Source organism: Leptosomus discolor, chromosome 1 (genome assembly GCF_034619465.1).
Source record: "Leptosomus discolor isolate bLepDis1 chromosome 1, bLepDis1.hap2, whole genome shotgun sequence".
NCBI lineage: Eukaryota > Metazoa > Chordata > Aves > Leptosomiformes > Leptosomidae > Leptosomus > Leptosomus discolor.
The window spans coordinates 212060721-212076747 of record NC_141391.1 but is presented as its reverse complement, the minus strand read 5'-3'; the positions used below and the strand labels follow the sequence as shown (position 1 = coordinate 212076747).

Here is a 16027-nt window from a genome sequence, read left to right as displayed (position 1 = left end):
ACTTGAAAGTAACTTTGTGTTGTCTGTGAAGGTAAAAGAAAATCTTAGGCAAGTTTTCTGAGCAAGGAAAGCCTTCCTGATGATGCCTTCCTGTCCAAAGTCACTCCCGAGGCCAGAAGCTGATACTAGCGTAGGTTTATTGCAACTCTTAGATCCTCACCTTTCGGCGGTGGCCGTTGTCTGCCTAATTAGCAGCAGTCAGCTCTGCGCAAATACACTGAAGGTTTGTTTGGCAACAAGATTTCCCTAGAAGTGATGAGAAGGTGCCACCTGGGTCCGTGGTGTGTCCTAGGGAGATGGAGGACTCAGGGCTGTGTAATCTCGGGGCATGTAAGTCAGCTCATACCTTAAACAGAACCCTCTGGCTGGGGCCTACGCTGTTCCGATTTGCACCGGTGGCTGTTTTGTTGTTACTGTCATCATCGTTGTCAGAGTCGGTCTGTTCTTAGATCAAACCGACCCCGTTTCTCTTTCCAGATAGTTTAGTAAGTGCTGGGAGCAGAAGCAGCATCTCCAGGTCTAAATCATAAAAGGAGGTTCCTGAAACTGCAGTTGAGCACGCTGCAGTTGAGCACGCACGCTGCGTGCCTGTGCTGCTGTCCCTGCGCCCGCTGCAGAGGAGGAGCTGGACTTGTTGAACCGATGCTGCTGGTGCGCGTGGACAAGGCAGGAGCGCGTCTTCCTGCCTCTTCCTCGCTTTGAACAGGTGGTGGGGGCGCGTCACCAACCGCAGTTACAGTTACTGAAGTGTCGTCCTTGTACTGAAACACCAGTGCAGTGATGAACACAGTAAGAAAGCAGCCATTCTGCAAATTAAACGGCATTTTTATTACGATTATTCTGTCAAGGCTTAACAGACCGAGCAGTTAGCTGGAATGCTTTTTGTCAGTTACATCACTCCAGATAAAAATGTCAGAATCACTCCTACAAATACTTTCGTTTGCTCTACAAGTAAAGGACCTTTAGTACAAGAAGAGTTATACTTCTAAGCCATCTGAGCGGGGCAGTTTTCATCTAAGTTTCTCATCATCTACTTTTAGAACTTCATAAAAGGAACTTGGAGCGGTTTTTCTGCTGCACGCTTCAGGGCCAATGCGTAAGTATAAACCCTGGCATCCACTGCAATATGTTCTTCTGCTATGAGTTCTGAAAATAAACAGAAACAATTATGAGATGGTGTTAAAACTTCTCCTCTACAGAAATTTAAGTCCTTTACTAAAAGGTATAGCATCCAGCCATGAATTCTTCATGCTAGCACCTAATGCTGTCATAACTCTGTTACCTGGCCAAGTCTCTCACAGCTTTTTGTTTAAGATCCAGTGTTCTAGGATGAGAAACGCCCTGAGGAGCTATGAGAAGAGAAGCTACGGGTTTCTTGAAGCTGGCGTTAGTGCATTAGTCAGAAAGCTCTTACCATCAATTCTTTGCAGTAGGTCGTTCTTTGGAAGTGAAATAACTTCCACAAATTCTAGGAGAGAAGAAAAAATTAAACGCACCTTTAAGTTAGTGAGCAGCAGAGGAAGTTACCTCAGTGTGTCCAGTTTCTTACCATTTAGAAAGGGAAACAAAGTGACTTCATGCCTATCGCCATCCAAAAGCTGTGAGCCTTCATATGTCACAAAAAGGCCGATCGCAGGGGCAAGGCAGTGACCGGGGTCATTAAAAAAATAAGTTTGGCAGAAAGAAACTGGGTAAAAGCTGGGAAAAACAGCGTAGCTACAGCTGTGGAGGATAAGGAACCTTCTGAAAGGAGACCTTCTCCCTTCTGAGCATGGACAATACACTGTTCAAGTGGACTTTTGTTTGGCTTATCCTGGTGCAGTAATGGATGGTAGATGCGTTTGAAGACCAGAAGAGCACAGGGACAAAAGGTTTATACACCTCCCCTGTCTATCTGAATGAGTTGTCTTTGGGACTTGATCTACAGCTGTTGTGGAGTCAGTAATTTGTATTTCCCGAGATACTGGTGCTACAGGTGCAATACTTGAGATAACCGATGTGATAATGCCCCACAGGAATTTTTGTGTCTAGGTGAGGCCACTCTCATGCATGTTTGATTAGGGTCAGGAGATTAACCAAGCCCAGATAAAAAACAGTTTTAACTGACATTTTTCTAAGTAAAACGTGCCGTACGGAGATCCCACTTGACCTTACTGTCACTGTGAGCGCAGCTGCGTAACGTACCTCCATCATCTGCAAGTAAAAAACCCAAAACAGCAGTAAGTTAAGGGTTTTGAAATACACTAGAGTTTACAACTAAAAAGTATTTTGATAGCTGACTGATTGTGAGTGACACTGTAGTTACTTCCAGGGTCAAACTACAACTAAGAGGAATATCTTGGTACACAAGTGCTTGTGGCCCTCACTGAAGTTCGGCACCTACGTTTCCCATGCTGGGTGTGCCAACAGGTGACGCGTAACACCTAGGCCTCCCCAGTGAATTCAGCAAAGAAACGCGACTCTGCTTATCTAGACTGCAGGATATGATTTGAAGGACATACAGCATCTGAATCAGCTGGGACAGAAGAGCTGCAGTGGTAGGGGTAGTTCTTTTAAACCCATTCCTTCGTTATCTTCTCAGATTTTTCAAATAGATGGTACAAAACTCACCAAGCTTTTGCTTAGGTCTTGTATTCTCAGCCTCATCTCCGTTAATGGTGACGCTCACAATGTGCGTTGTGCTGTTTGACAAACCTGGGTCCAAGCAGAGAGCTGCCAGCAAGCACACAGAGAGGTTAATTTGTCAACAGCAGAAGTCGGGCACCCTGACGTTTTAACAACAGCTTTCACAGAAACGTATCTGATACAATAGGGGAACATATGTTTCTGCTGGGAGAGTGGTGAAAACTTTGTTTTCACGCGTTCTTTAATGTTTCTGTAATTCTCAGCTCTTTTACAGGTTCTTGTAAGACTTGTTTTCAGCAGCCAGGGTTACCTTCTGCTCCATGGACTGAAGATTAAATGTAAACTGTAATTCCCTTATAGACTCCCTCAGCTTATTAGAGGCTATTTTTGCCATCGCTTGTCTCCATCTCTCTCAGTCCCCAGCAGCTGTTCCCAATAATCAAGAGCCAAGTCTCAACTGCAATGACATTTACTTGAAATCATAGGTAAGCTGCCTCACCTTTCTACCTTCTCAAGTTTTATTTATGATCCCCATTTTGCCTTCATTTTGTTTGATGTAGGAAGCACTGGATTGGCAACAATCAATCCATAGGATCACTGGATTTACTCCAGTTACTCTCTCCTTTATTTTTTCCAGCTGGAGAACCTGAGTACTGTCACCTCACCACAGCTGACATCAAGACCAGCTTGGATGGGGCTTTGAGCAACCTGGTCTAGTGGGAGGTGTCCCTGCCTATGGCAGTGGGTTGGAACTAGATGATCTTTAAGGTCCCTTCCAACCCATACCCTTCTGTGACTCTATGACATGAGGGTGACCTCCACTTGGCAGCTATTTTTCTACCCATGTTCATGGATGCTGTTCACATTAAGTCCGGAATTTAGACCTTTATACTAAAAAGCCAAATCACAGCTTGAATAATTGGGTTTTGTGTAAAGAAATGTAATTAATAGCAAAGTGTTCCTGTATAGACATAAATCTTTTACTTTAGTCCTGTGCGTTGAACAGAAGTTCAGCAACTGACTCATCAAGGACCAAAGTCTCATTGGTAGAGCCGTGGGAGACTCCTCTGTGCTAATCTGCACAGACTTTTTCGCCCAGGGAAGCGGTGGAGTCCCCATCCCTGCAAGTGTTCAAAAAATGTGTCGATGTAGCGTCTCTAGGCACGGTTTAGCGGGCATGGGGGTATTAGGTAGATGGTTGGACTTGATGATCTTAGAGGTCTCTTCCAACCTAGTGATTCTATGATTCTATGACATTTCTGCATAGATTTTTCCTTGGCATTAGAGCACTTTAGACATGTAGAGTACCCATCGAAGACAGAAGTAGCTTTAGGTGGGAAAATACAAAAAGCAAAGACCTGGAGTACATTCCACGACTTCCCCCTTGTACCCCGTTTCTTCCTCCAGCTCTCGCAATGCAGCGCTTTCTGCAGTCTCATTTTCCTCAATGAGGCCTGTGAGATAAATAACACACAAGAGCAATGAAGAAGCTAGCGCTTCACCACACTACCCATCCTGAGATCTAATCCCTTTTCCAGAGGGATAAGCTGAAGCATTAGGAAGGATTCCAGTTCCTGGATTCATCAGGCTGCTGCCTACATCTTCAACTGCTTTTCCCCAGAACCATGCCACCTTCCCAGGGAATGGCACAAATATTCTCATGAGGGAAAGAAGCCAAATGCTTTGACTTTAGAGAAAGGAGGAGTGGAGGGAAATGCAATATTCTACTATGAAGACTGTGGTGCAAAACTTCTCCAATCTGCTAAAATGAACTTGTTTTCTATTATTCACTATCAAATATTCCTACGTCTGAACAGCACACTGAGCTAGAGAGCTCACCACGGTTTTCTAGTCCGAGCTACTTCATTAAGATTGACAAGCAAGCACATCTACACACACTTAGCTGTCATGTTTGTGTGACTCATCTTAACGTTCCCGTCACTTACCTGCAGGAAATTCCAAGCAATAGCCGTTAATTGGGGGCCTGAACTGTTTCACTAGGACAATGCAGTCGTAGTGGAGAGTTCTCTGTAGTACCGCTATCACTGCTACACCTACAAAGAGCGACGAAGACACAAGTACGTAGAATCTGAGTACAGCAGAACGTGAGTATTTAGGGCTAGATCTGGAGAGGAACCCGCGTACTGTTACTCTGAGCATTAAACAATCAGATGCCTGCTCCAGAATCCTGAATTCCAGCTCCTTGTATCATGTGTGGTGAGACATAAAAGCCCCAAATGGGACCTTCAAAGTATCCCAGCAAACAAGGGGCATATGTACAAAGACGGAGGCTCAGCCCACCAGTATCTAGGGAAGGGCTCTCTTGCCTGCAGAGGCTATTTGGAAGCCACTGTATGGAACCCCCTCCTACAGCCCTGCCATGGCTACATCATGTCCCTGTTTTGCCCAGAGAGAACTGTATCCCAAGCCCCTAACAGCAGACCCAATTCACCAGTCTGCAAACTACTCCATATCAGGGCATCCCTGTCATCTTTGAAATTGCTCCATTGTCCTTAAAAGGAATATCATGACCTTGGGAAAACACTCCTACCAGTAAGATTTTGATTCTTCAGCACTTCAGTTAGCAATTCATTAGCTCAGGGGTATAGCAAGCTCTGCTGAGCTATTTGTTCTGCATCCTCATCCATTCAGAAACAGATCGGCTCTAAGTCTGCACTGTGAGATTATCAGAAGAACTTTCCCAGGAAAAAATGCAAACAAAAAAAAAGTCACCAATGTCTTACCATCAGCTGAAACACCCTTCTTGTGCCCAGTACGCTTTACAGTTTCCCAAGTTCTGTTTAACACAAAGAACAAATGAATACGTAAGTCATCTTCTACCCTTGCTACCTTCGTTTAAAAGCAAAATATACCATCTCGCAGTGAGGGCCCATAAGCAAGCAGCTGGCCTTAGGAAGGCCCCCTCACACACTGGCACTGTAAAATGTCTGTAGTATAATTTTGTTTTGCCTGCTTAAAGGAGGGAGAGAGAAAATAGTTAATTAATGATTATTTAAGATCCCTAAGGGAAAGGCAAATGATTGTCACAGAACAGGCAAGCCTTGTAACAGCAATCCTGGAAAAGTGCAAAATAAAGCAATCTTTATATAAAACATGACAGATTTTGAAAGACAGTTCTGCAACAAGACCACGTGCATTCTTTTATCTCGCTTTTGCATAAGGTTTATAATGTAAGTCATTGTGAACTCTCAGCTCAGTTACTTGAGCGCACAAGGAGCACATAGGCAAGGAAGACCAAAGCTTCTCTCTCTAAGCAATGGGATAAGTAAAACCCCCAAATCCACCAGCAATAAACATCCTTTCACAAAGGCTTCAATCTTTACTATTTTTAAAAGGATACTTTGCTGATGAACTGGGAGGCAGCAGAGAAAGTAATCAGTGCAGAATCTAACACATTAAGGGGCGGGAAGGAAAGCCATGTTGTCACATTTAGATAAATACAGCAAAACTAGAGCATACAAAAGAATTGCCCAGGCGTGATGACAGACAAGAGGCCAGTAACTTGTCAACGTGCAAGACCCAGCACCATCAGCAGGGGAAAAGGAGCCCTTAATGAAGAACCAGAAAAGCCACGGGACGGACTGTGACCATCACCGTCTAGCTGCACAGCTAGGACTTGCTTCTGCACGGCGTCTTCACAGGGAGCTGGAGACGCAACGTACACCAGGGCCCGACGCGCCCCAAAAGGCTTTAGGAGCCAGGTTCGATCCCACATGCAGGCACACCTGCTAGAGTAAGAGGTTTTTTCCTCCACAGTATGAACGATAAGGGAATTGCACAACGAACAGATCTCATCTTGTGTTGAGTAACAGGTTTGTAACGCTCACATTCTCTAGCCTGGGGCTACTCCATACAGCTGGGAACATCAGAGGAATCTGCAATGCCAGAAAGGTGACTACCTGGTTTTACCGAAGGGATCAGTGTAAGTTGTTTCTTCAAGCTTCAACCATTTCCTTTCTACAATTACCTGAAATAAAGAATTCTTTGTTAAATACATTGTACAATTAATCCCAAAGATATTTAGGGGCTAAGGGAGGAACAACACAACAGTTTTTGGATTGTTTTGAAGACCAAATCTCAGCATCAGGGTACATGCAGGAACATGAAACAACGTTCCTGTAGCTAATGGTTTAGTGGGCATGGTGGTGTTGGGTTGACGGTTTGACTTGATGATCTTAGAGGCCTCTTCCAACCTAATGATTCCATGATATGGAAAAAAAAGCATTTACATAAGTTCTGGAACAGAAACAGAAAATAAGCCCAGTAACTTTTCTTAACATGACTCTTATAACTTTGTATTTTCAATGAATTCAACGGGATTTTATGAACTGGAAAGTCTTCACATTTTTAGAAGGATTTTGCAAAGGTCTTGTTTCATTTGAAAAAGGGTCACTGCTCTGCACAGACTAGCTACACGGGTGATCATGAGTGCCCACTTATCAGACAGCATGGCCTAATAGCTAAGCATGCAAGACTGAACACCAAACTATTTTGAAACTTTTCTTGCCGTGATCTCAGGCCGTGGCCTTGTGTAACCAGCAGTGATACACACCTGCCCTTTTAAGATTTCTGAGAGCTGCTGACCGAGTGCTTGGCATTAACTTCACTACAAAATGTCTTTTCTGAGTTCATTTGCTCTGTGATGTTTCCTCACCTTTTACGCAATTAATTCCTTTAAAAGTGAAAAATCCCTAGGCATTTAGCCCAGCAGTTTACTTCTTTTAACGTAATTTGTATTTTAAGCTCCACTAAAGGTATAGGCAGACAAGAAGCTTGTCTCTAGAATTTTGACTTCCAGAAGATCTGGGAAGAAAGCCCACAACATTAAGCAGCAGCACAGGATGAAGCCCGAGAGGTCATTCCTGTGGTCGGCACACTACAAGCCTCTAAGTGCAGGACAAGGAGCAAATAGGGCCCGTGCGGCCACGTACATCTTGAACTTAAAAGTGAGAGATTCATCAGCTAAACAAAGAATAGAGAGAAATGAAATGTCGTTTGTGGTGCAGCTATAGCTGGAGTACAGAAGCACAGTACAGCATCAGCTGGAGGCAGAAGGCAAATCAGAAGAGATTCAGGTGTCCAGTACATTATGAGTGAGCTGGAAGAACACACGTAATTCTTAAAATGTGTTCTTCAGAACAATTATTTGTATAGGCAATGGAAATAACAGTAGCACTCCTACGGTTGTAAATGTGGCTACATGTAATTTACATGTAGGAGTTTTTACATTTCTTTTGGGAAGCACAGTATTTCCACAAAACAGGAATTGGAAAGGGAGAGCTATGTGTTCTCAGAAGGGCTTTCTAATGGCTTTGTGATCCCAGAAACAGCAGGAAAGGAGAAAATGAAGCATGTTATGCTCATTACAGGAACAAGAAGTAATTCTGTTTGGAAGCATTCAGGTGTATTTTAAATAGCTTTGTATTCACTCCCAAATCACTGCAGAACTGGAGTACAGGAAGACCTAGAAGAGAAAAAGATGAAAATCCTGTTCCATTGGTTGTCCAAGGAGAGGAATATATTTACTTCAGTGAAGTAAACACAGCAGAATGTTCTGTGTTAATGAATTTTTTTAAACATTGCAGGGCACACAAAGGACTAGGTTATTGATCATGGTCCCATATTGCTGCAGCATTCAACAGAACTGGCGGATCATTATCCCTGTCACCACGTTATCATTTACTAAGCAGAAAGGGGAAAATGGCTGAAATCAGAACCACATCCCTGTCCCCTGGAATCTTAAGAGGAAAAAGAAATTCCTAGTCTATAAGAATGTAGACCTATCCATGCTCCAAAAAGACAAAAGAAAAAAAAATAAGAAAAAAGTAGGTTTTATGCGTGCAAAACAAACAACATCAAAGTGTTTTGGTTTTAATCAGGTATTCTTAAGTACAGCTTTTGGGCTACTGTCATGGGGCAATAGTTTAGAATATAATAGGACACGCAGCATGAATATTTACAATGGAAGTGGTTCCACAATCCTCTAAACTTGATGCTAACAGCCTACAGGGTAAGAAAACTGGAAGTTGCCAGGTTTCCCTAGAAGAAAAAGAGAATTTTGTCACCCACCTCATCGGGTGCACGATTAAAACCTGCAGAAGCTGGCCCAGAAGCATAACTTCTGCTTTGCTAAATCCCCTATTTAGAGCCTAAGGACACTTTGCAGGATGTGCTGCACTTATTTTAGAATGAGTTATTTTTATTGCTTTATCTATTACTTTGATACCTGGTTTTGCTTACAAGAGCCTGGCTGTGGGTTCCCAGAAACAGAAAGAAGGAGTTAAGATCAGCTGCCACTGTCATGGAAGAAGATATTCCAAAATCCAATCACATAGTTACTGAAGAACCACTTTTAATATAAGGACCACTGGCAGAGTCTCGGAAAAGAACAGAAGACTGGCGAGGAGGACTGTAAACACGCTCAAGTGACTTGCAGCTGGAGTGTTGAAAAACACACATATCACACTAATTGCTGTTTAGTTCTGCGTGCTTGACAAGCTGAGCAGCTGCGTCTCGATAACACAGGCCTGTCAGACTCAGAGGCACCTTATCAAACAGGCTTGAGGTTCCTGCCCAGCTGAGGGAAAGATTAAAGCACAGTAGAACACTACACCTGCAAAAATCCCTGATACAGAGGTGAAAGCAGCAGATTCGAAAGCTCTTTTGCTCTCTAGCACAGACTGAGCTCCACGGTGGCTGCGTCCCCGCTGGCGGCCTGCGCCCGGGTGCGGCTGCGGAGACCCGCCGGTTCGTGAGGTCACGAGAATAAATTTACTCTTTGCATTTCACCTGTGGTTTTGTGGTTGTTCCTGCCGGTGTCAGCTCACGCACAGAGGCACAGTAAATACTATCCTGTATTAATCCCACAAAATGACTGAAAATAAAATTAAATAGCTTAATATACATAAGATCTAATTACAAACGTCCAATGACACTGGAGTACACGATTCCAAAGAAGAACTAAGAGGCATTATGAAAAAAAAAAAAAGAGGATAAAATGAAAACGTTATCTGTAAAAACACAGCTCCTAATAGAAAACCCCAAGAACTTACAAAAATGAAACTCTTTATGCTTGATAAACATTCATATTAAAAAACCAGCCGAAAGAAAAAGCCGTAAATATATCCCAACAATGTGAGTCTCTTCTGTCCTGAAAAAGTTTTGTACCTTGAAACCTAAAGAAATGACATGTTCATTCCAAGGAAGGAACCCTGGATAAAAGAACCTACCTTGTGTTAGAACAGCGTGACGCTGTTGCCAAACCTGCCTTCAACACCAAAGATTAACTTTTAAGAATTCACTTAAAAGAGAACAGAAACAAATATAGGCAGTTTAAATTAGGGTGAAAGTGCTCCTAATAAGCACCCAGAAGCACCTCCAAATTCCTTCCTCAAGACCTGGTATTTTCTGATTCTGTGAAGATGCGAGAACAATATTTAAAAAAAACCCACCTTACTACCTCCTTACTAATGTCTTTAGAACAGCAATTACCTAAATTCAAACCCTTTCAGAATGCATCAAAGAAGGTACAGTCCTAAATGTTAAGGCAACTCTTACTGGTTCATCATCTTAAAGGAATGGAAAAGGCTGAGTTTCATGATCCTTGGATTTGTACAGTCTCTCAGAGGTATCAGCATTATTTCTGAACACCGAAACCAGCCTGAACAGACAATAGAAGAAACAGCTGCAAAATCCAAAAAAAAAGAAAAGGCAGCTTAAAATAATGCAACACTGGATTTCTCTCTCCCCATTGATAACCTGTATGATTATTTCAAAGAAGAGAAATGCCACCTTTTTCAAAGTGACCATCAGGAAGAAGTGTTTTGTCTACTGAACAGATACTAAAAACATACAGCATCTACAGCATTTCTTAGCCTGCACTCACAAACATTCTGATCAGTCTCAAATAATTGAGACTGTGTCAAAACCAAGCACGTTATACCTGTTCTTTAAGGACGAATTGTCTAGCAGTTTTTGGAACTTCTGTGGATGTCTCAGCTGCCATTTTCAGGAATGTCAGGCTTTTCCCCTCCTGTGCAAAGTCCAGATTACTATGAAACAAAGTCAATATTTGCTTTCAGAGTAAAGTTAAAAGGTTCACATCTGCATTCTAAATTAACAAATAAAACTTGCTGGAGAAAGTTAAGAACACGTGATGGCAAGCGCAATTCACATTTTCAGCTCCACCTGATGGTTTCAGAGTCAAGCGATGCAGAGAAGCGGAAGTTTGGGTCAAATCCCTGACTGACATAGTTGTAATAGTCCTATCAGCTGCCAAGTAGCTATGCTGGCTGAAGACACCCTCCTTAACTCCTCCAAGGTCAGACACACGCCGCAACAAAACGGATCCATTTCAGTCAAACTGGTTCACTCTGATCTGGGTGAGGTGCTCTGTCAATACAGCATTACCACAGCAGGACTACACACTCCACTGTGAAAGCAGAAAAACCCCCTGTGCTAAGAGGGCTTCAGGGGTAAAAATCATCTGCTGTTGAGAAAGAATCAGAACTCGAACCTACCTCCACCTTACGCACATCACAAATAAACACGTAAGTGACTCAATCCTTCCCCCAAAAAACGAGGTCACAAAGTCACCCGCGTGTTGCAAGTCTAGGTGGCACGTGGAGTTAGCGTGACCCAAGCATGTCTGTCTCTCTTACGGGGAGTGATGGGGCTAACCCCGTGCAAAAGGCAGCTGAACAGATGCCCAAAGCAAGGCTCTGCACCCTACCGCTCCCCAGGAAGGTCAGATTGTCCCACTCACTCTCTCAATCCAGTTCTAGCTGAAAGGCACAGCAGGCAGCAGAAAATTACGATGCATTAGGGATTCGCCATGAGTCCCCTGTCTCACTGCAGAGCTATGGGGCACTTTCAGCACAGAAACTCATTTCAGGGAACCTCACCTCTGGTATTAAGTCGTAACACTGAAGTCCTGAAAATCAACATGAATCATAAGCAAAAAGACAGTGCAAAGAAGCAAACCAGTTTAAACACCAGGAGAGATGAGATAATCTTAAAGATCTCCATCATTCTTTGTGTTGCTGGTTGTAAATTTTCCACAAAGTCAGCAGGAATCTTTCCGGTGACTTCAACGAGGACTAAATCAGCTCTGTGGGGTCTCCAGCAACGAGCAGTACCAGAAGTGAGTGATCACCTTCTCTGTCATACCTGATCTTAGCACTTTCATTTTTTACTTCATCTTTATCCTTTTATGATAATGCCTACTGCACATTTGTGAAACATTTAAGAACACGCAGCAACAAGCGGCTTTCTTACATATTAGATTTGCATTTAATTCCACAAAACAGTTAAAAGCAATAGGTAGCACGAAGTATTTCTGGTTATCAGCAGGATTAAAACTAATGTACATAAATCCGTTTCCTCAGTAATGTACATAAATCCTTCCTCAGGGCAGGCAGGCTCTTTCTTAAGACAGTGTTTTTGGGTGAGGTAGGTCATAGTGGTCAAACGTTCAAATTGGTTTTATGTAACAAAAGTCCTGAAAAGGAACCCTGACCTATCAAACCCAATTCTGTTCTTTCAAAAATACGTTCTATAATCCTTTCTTAAAGCAATGAAGCTCCATCTTAAAAAACTCTGTAGGTTTACTATCCACCTTACTACTGTTTGTATGAAAAACTGTTCTAGAACCTCACTTGTCTTCCAGTTTCTATCCCATGTTAGTTCAGTTAGCTGTGACCCATTTGTTCTTGAGCCAGCAATGTCTCAAACGCTCTTCCCTTTTACATTTTAAGAGCTGCACCTGGACAGTGGCTTCTTGCTGTGACTCTAAAATACAGCATCAAGCTTTCCACCCAACTTATGCGAAAGAAGCGCAGCCCAGCATAGCGGTTCCAAGAGGCTCCTGCTCATCCAGAGGCAACAGTCAAAGGAGGCTCTGTGTGATGCCCTAAGTGTAAAAACCTCACATACTTACCACAAATTCACCTCCTATGTTTGGAAAGAATTACAGCCTTTTTGATTGATGATACAAACATATCAAGAGAGTAGCTAGTGAACCATACCCTTGTTAAACTCTTTTTTTTCTTTTTTTCTTTTTTTTTTTTTGATCAGGATGAGTAAATCTTCCACTTTTAGTCTCCCCTCACAGGAAATCCTGTTCCATTGATCATACTAATCCTTCTACAGAAGCTTGCAAGCATCAGTGTATCTTTCTCAAACGCAGATTACCACAACTGTACCCGAAATCCCACAAGCAGCTATATCAATGGTTTGTACAACAGCATTAATACTTGCCCATACCAGTTACAAATCCATACTAGAACCTCATCTCATGGAAGAAGCTGTTTTCAACACAGCTTGCTCTCTTCTGCAGTGGACAGATTCAAGGGTGGCTTGCGACTTAAAAGAACAAAAGATTATACAGCTTCAGTTGGTTGAATTATCACTAAAATCTAAAATAGGTGAACACGAGAGACAGGAAGACTCATCTATCTCAGCTTCTGTAGTTCTGCTCTCCTCCACAAGTGGGTGCAATAAGCCTGTGTATGAGTGACATTTTGAACAGTTCCACCAAAAAAGTAATTTTTTCCAAATTCGGTGGACTGAACAGAAGTGAGAATTTCTGCTGAGGGAAAGCTGAAATACCATTTGGTTATACGAAGGCTGCAATTCCGGTATCTCACATTGGTCATGTTGTCAAGGGTGGCAACACCTTTTGTTCATAAGCAAAATTAGCTGCAACCGAAAATTAACACTACAGCGTTGGGTTTCTAAAGCCCTATGTTAGGTCTCAGAATAGACCTTGTCTTGCAGCCCTCAGACAGGAAGGTTCTTCTATCTCATAAAATTACCACTGCGCCATTTGAGTTAAAAATGCAACGCAGCTCGCACAGCAGCCGGGGAACCTGCCTGCCCGCCGATTACATGAACTCTATGAATATAAATTTTTAATAGTTATCAGCGCAATATTAAGAATATGTCAAAGTTTATCACTCTTAGCACGAAATCAGCAGCACTTGAACTACAAATCACGGGAAAAAGAAATGTTTGGTGCGCTTCTACCTTCTCTGATGATCTTTGTGGCTACTGCTGGGAAATCACGCTACTCGTTCCATTTATTTCAAGTGTGGGTCAAATTCAGACCTGAAAAAGGCGTACCATTTATAAAAGGCCTTAAGTTTATTCCCAGTGCTTATTCCCCGAGTGGCTTCTTTTCGACAACGTCCAACCGTTCCTAGTTTCCAAATTATCCTTCCCGGATGTTAAAATCTTAAGCCAACTGAGGCCTGTGAATCAGCTTAGAGAGTAGCCAAGGTAGTGGGGCTCTTCATTAACCTATCCAAGTCACGATAGATGCGTTACCTTTTCTAAATCACTTTTCAAAAGATGTTCTCTGATGCAAACTACACATCCCAGCTGACAGCAGCCAGATTTAATGGAAGCTCAGCAATGGCGTCCCAAAGCAAACTCAAGATGAAACAAAATACAGAGTTTCTTACTAAGAATGTGCAAAACCAGACACTGGCAGCGTTTTATACACGGTTTAACCAACATCACTGAAGGTAAACATCACTAAAAGCTCTTAAGTCACTTTAAACTTGTTACCATCAGTCAGTGCACTTGCATTTCAGTAATACAATTCTAGCAACACAACCAAGTAATTAGCAAAAGTTGATGGAAGAGCATAAAGAGCAGGGAAAAAATCTTTCATTTCTGTCACGGTATTTAGCAGCACGGATGACCTGCTCAGCACCAAATAATATACGGAAAAATAACCGGTCTCGCCCTGCAGAACACCACAGAGAGCATCTCGCATAACCAAAGGGTTAGCAGCATCTCCGTGTTGTTTTGTACCTTCCAGAGAACTGATGGGGCAGGGGGCTTGGGGGGAGACGGCCTCAAATGGCAGATGGGACAAAATTCAAGGACAGCATCGTGTGGAAGGACTCGGCCCTCCACGCAGGGGAACACACAGGCACAGAGACGACGGCAGAACCGTGGGGCTTACAAAGAACGTATCATTCAGTTATTACCTGACTCTCCCCAGAATAAAATGCAATGGCAGCCCTGCTTGAGGAGAGGGGGGAAGCTCTGCCGCTGTAGAGCTCCGTTACAGCGCTGGAGAGATGAAACCTTACCCAAGCGCAGGCAAAGCAAGCAAGCCCAGCCTGCTTGGCGGGAAAACACCCGCAGCTCCCCTAAGGCCACCCGCGCTCTCAACGCAACCGCCTGGAAACCCCCTGCTCGGGCCACGCACACGTACGAGGCCGGGAGAGCGGCCCCGGGCGGGGGAGGCCGGGCGGGACCGGCACCGAGCAGCGCTGCGGCGGCAACCGGGGTGACGGGGCGGCCGTGTGCGCCGCCGAGGCGGGGTCGGGTGGCGCCGCGCCGTGTGCGCCGCCAATGGCGGCCCGGGCGGCGCCGAGGGCTGCGGGGGAGGTTCCGGGCGGAGCGGGAGCTTCCGGGAGCACCGGGGCGAAGCGGGCCGAGCCGAGCCGGGCCGGACCGGGTTGGGTTGAGTTGAGGGGGGAGGATGAAGAAGGAGCAGGTAGTACACTGCCAGTTCTCCGTGTGGTACCCGCTCTTCCGGGCTGTCACCATCCGCAGGTGAGGGGAGCGAGGGGCGCGGTGTGGGGCTGGGCTGCGTGTAGGCCTAGGCCGGGCAAGGGGCCGGGAGAAGCGGGGGTGTGGGGGGCGTAGAGGAGCTGTGTGGGGGTGAAGGTGGGGAGGCCTGTGGGGCAGAGCTGGGTTGGAAATGGGCTTGTGTTGGGGCAGGGTTGGGTGAGATAGAGGGGACCTGTGTGGGACAGAGCTGGGATGGAGGTGAGGAAGGCTTGATCAGCTGGAGCCTCAGGAGCTGGGGTCTTGTCCCTGCACCCCGAGGGCGTGTTTTGGGCAGTCCCGGGGGCAGGCCAGGCACCCCTGTGCTCTCCTGGTGGGACACCGCACTGCGCACCAGCTGATGTCCACATCCACTGCTGTTCCCACTTGGTCAAAGAAACTGAGGCCGAACACACCCAAAACAGTCGTCTGCCTTTGGGTTTCTGTGTGTTTCTGGAAGCTGTAGCAAATTCTGCAGTTTCTGAGGTGCTGCAGTGGGTCATGAGATGGTTATGAGGACTACCAGTAACTCAGGAAAGTCAAGCTCGGGATAGTTGCCCTGTTGGATGAAGAAGCGCTGATGTCAGGTTTAGTAATTAAAACGTTTAATCTTTTATGGGTTTTAGAGTTTAGCACATACATATTTTTGCTAAGTTTAGTGATAGTCCTGCATTTTTGGAACAGTTGGGTGGTATAGACAAATCGTGGTTTGGATCTCAGAAGGGAAACCTTTAGTTTGAGCAACATGTTGTCTCCTCCTCACTGGCCACACACGCTCTATTTGAATTTCTCAGAGTTTTGAAGGAGTGGGGCATTT

The 16027-nt window shown here is 44.4% G+C and overlaps 2 protein-coding genes across 2 annotated transcripts in view; one reads left to right on the top strand and one right to left on the bottom strand.

The window, feature by feature from the left end:
* Window positions 1-856: 856 nt before the first annotated feature.
* NUDT5 (nudix hydrolase 5) lies at window positions 857-10677 on the bottom strand. The gene is made up of 8 exons (XM_086474716.1): window positions 10589-10677; window positions 6546-6613; window positions 5370-5422; window positions 4572-4679; window positions 3984-4079; window positions 2611-2712; window positions 1415-1468; window positions 857-1146 (listed from the first exon to the last, which is right to left on the bottom strand). The coding sequence occupies exons 1-8, from the start codon at window positions 10649-10651 to the stop codon at window positions 1037-1039; spliced, it is 654 nt and encodes a 217-aa protein (XP_086330842.1). The 5' UTR covers window positions 10652-10677; the 3' UTR covers window positions 857-1036.
* A 4412-nt stretch (window positions 10678-15089) lies between these two features.
* The window catches only part of CDC123 (cell division cycle 123), a 34113-nt gene continuing 33175 nt past the window's right edge, over window positions 15090-16027 (top strand). Inside the window, exon 1 of the mRNA XM_086474707.1 lies at window positions 15090-15216. Within this exon, the coding sequence (XP_086330833.1) occupies window positions 15143-15216 (74 nt within the window). The 5' untranslated portion in view covers window positions 15090-15142. The remainder of the gene's footprint in view (window positions 15217-16027) is intronic.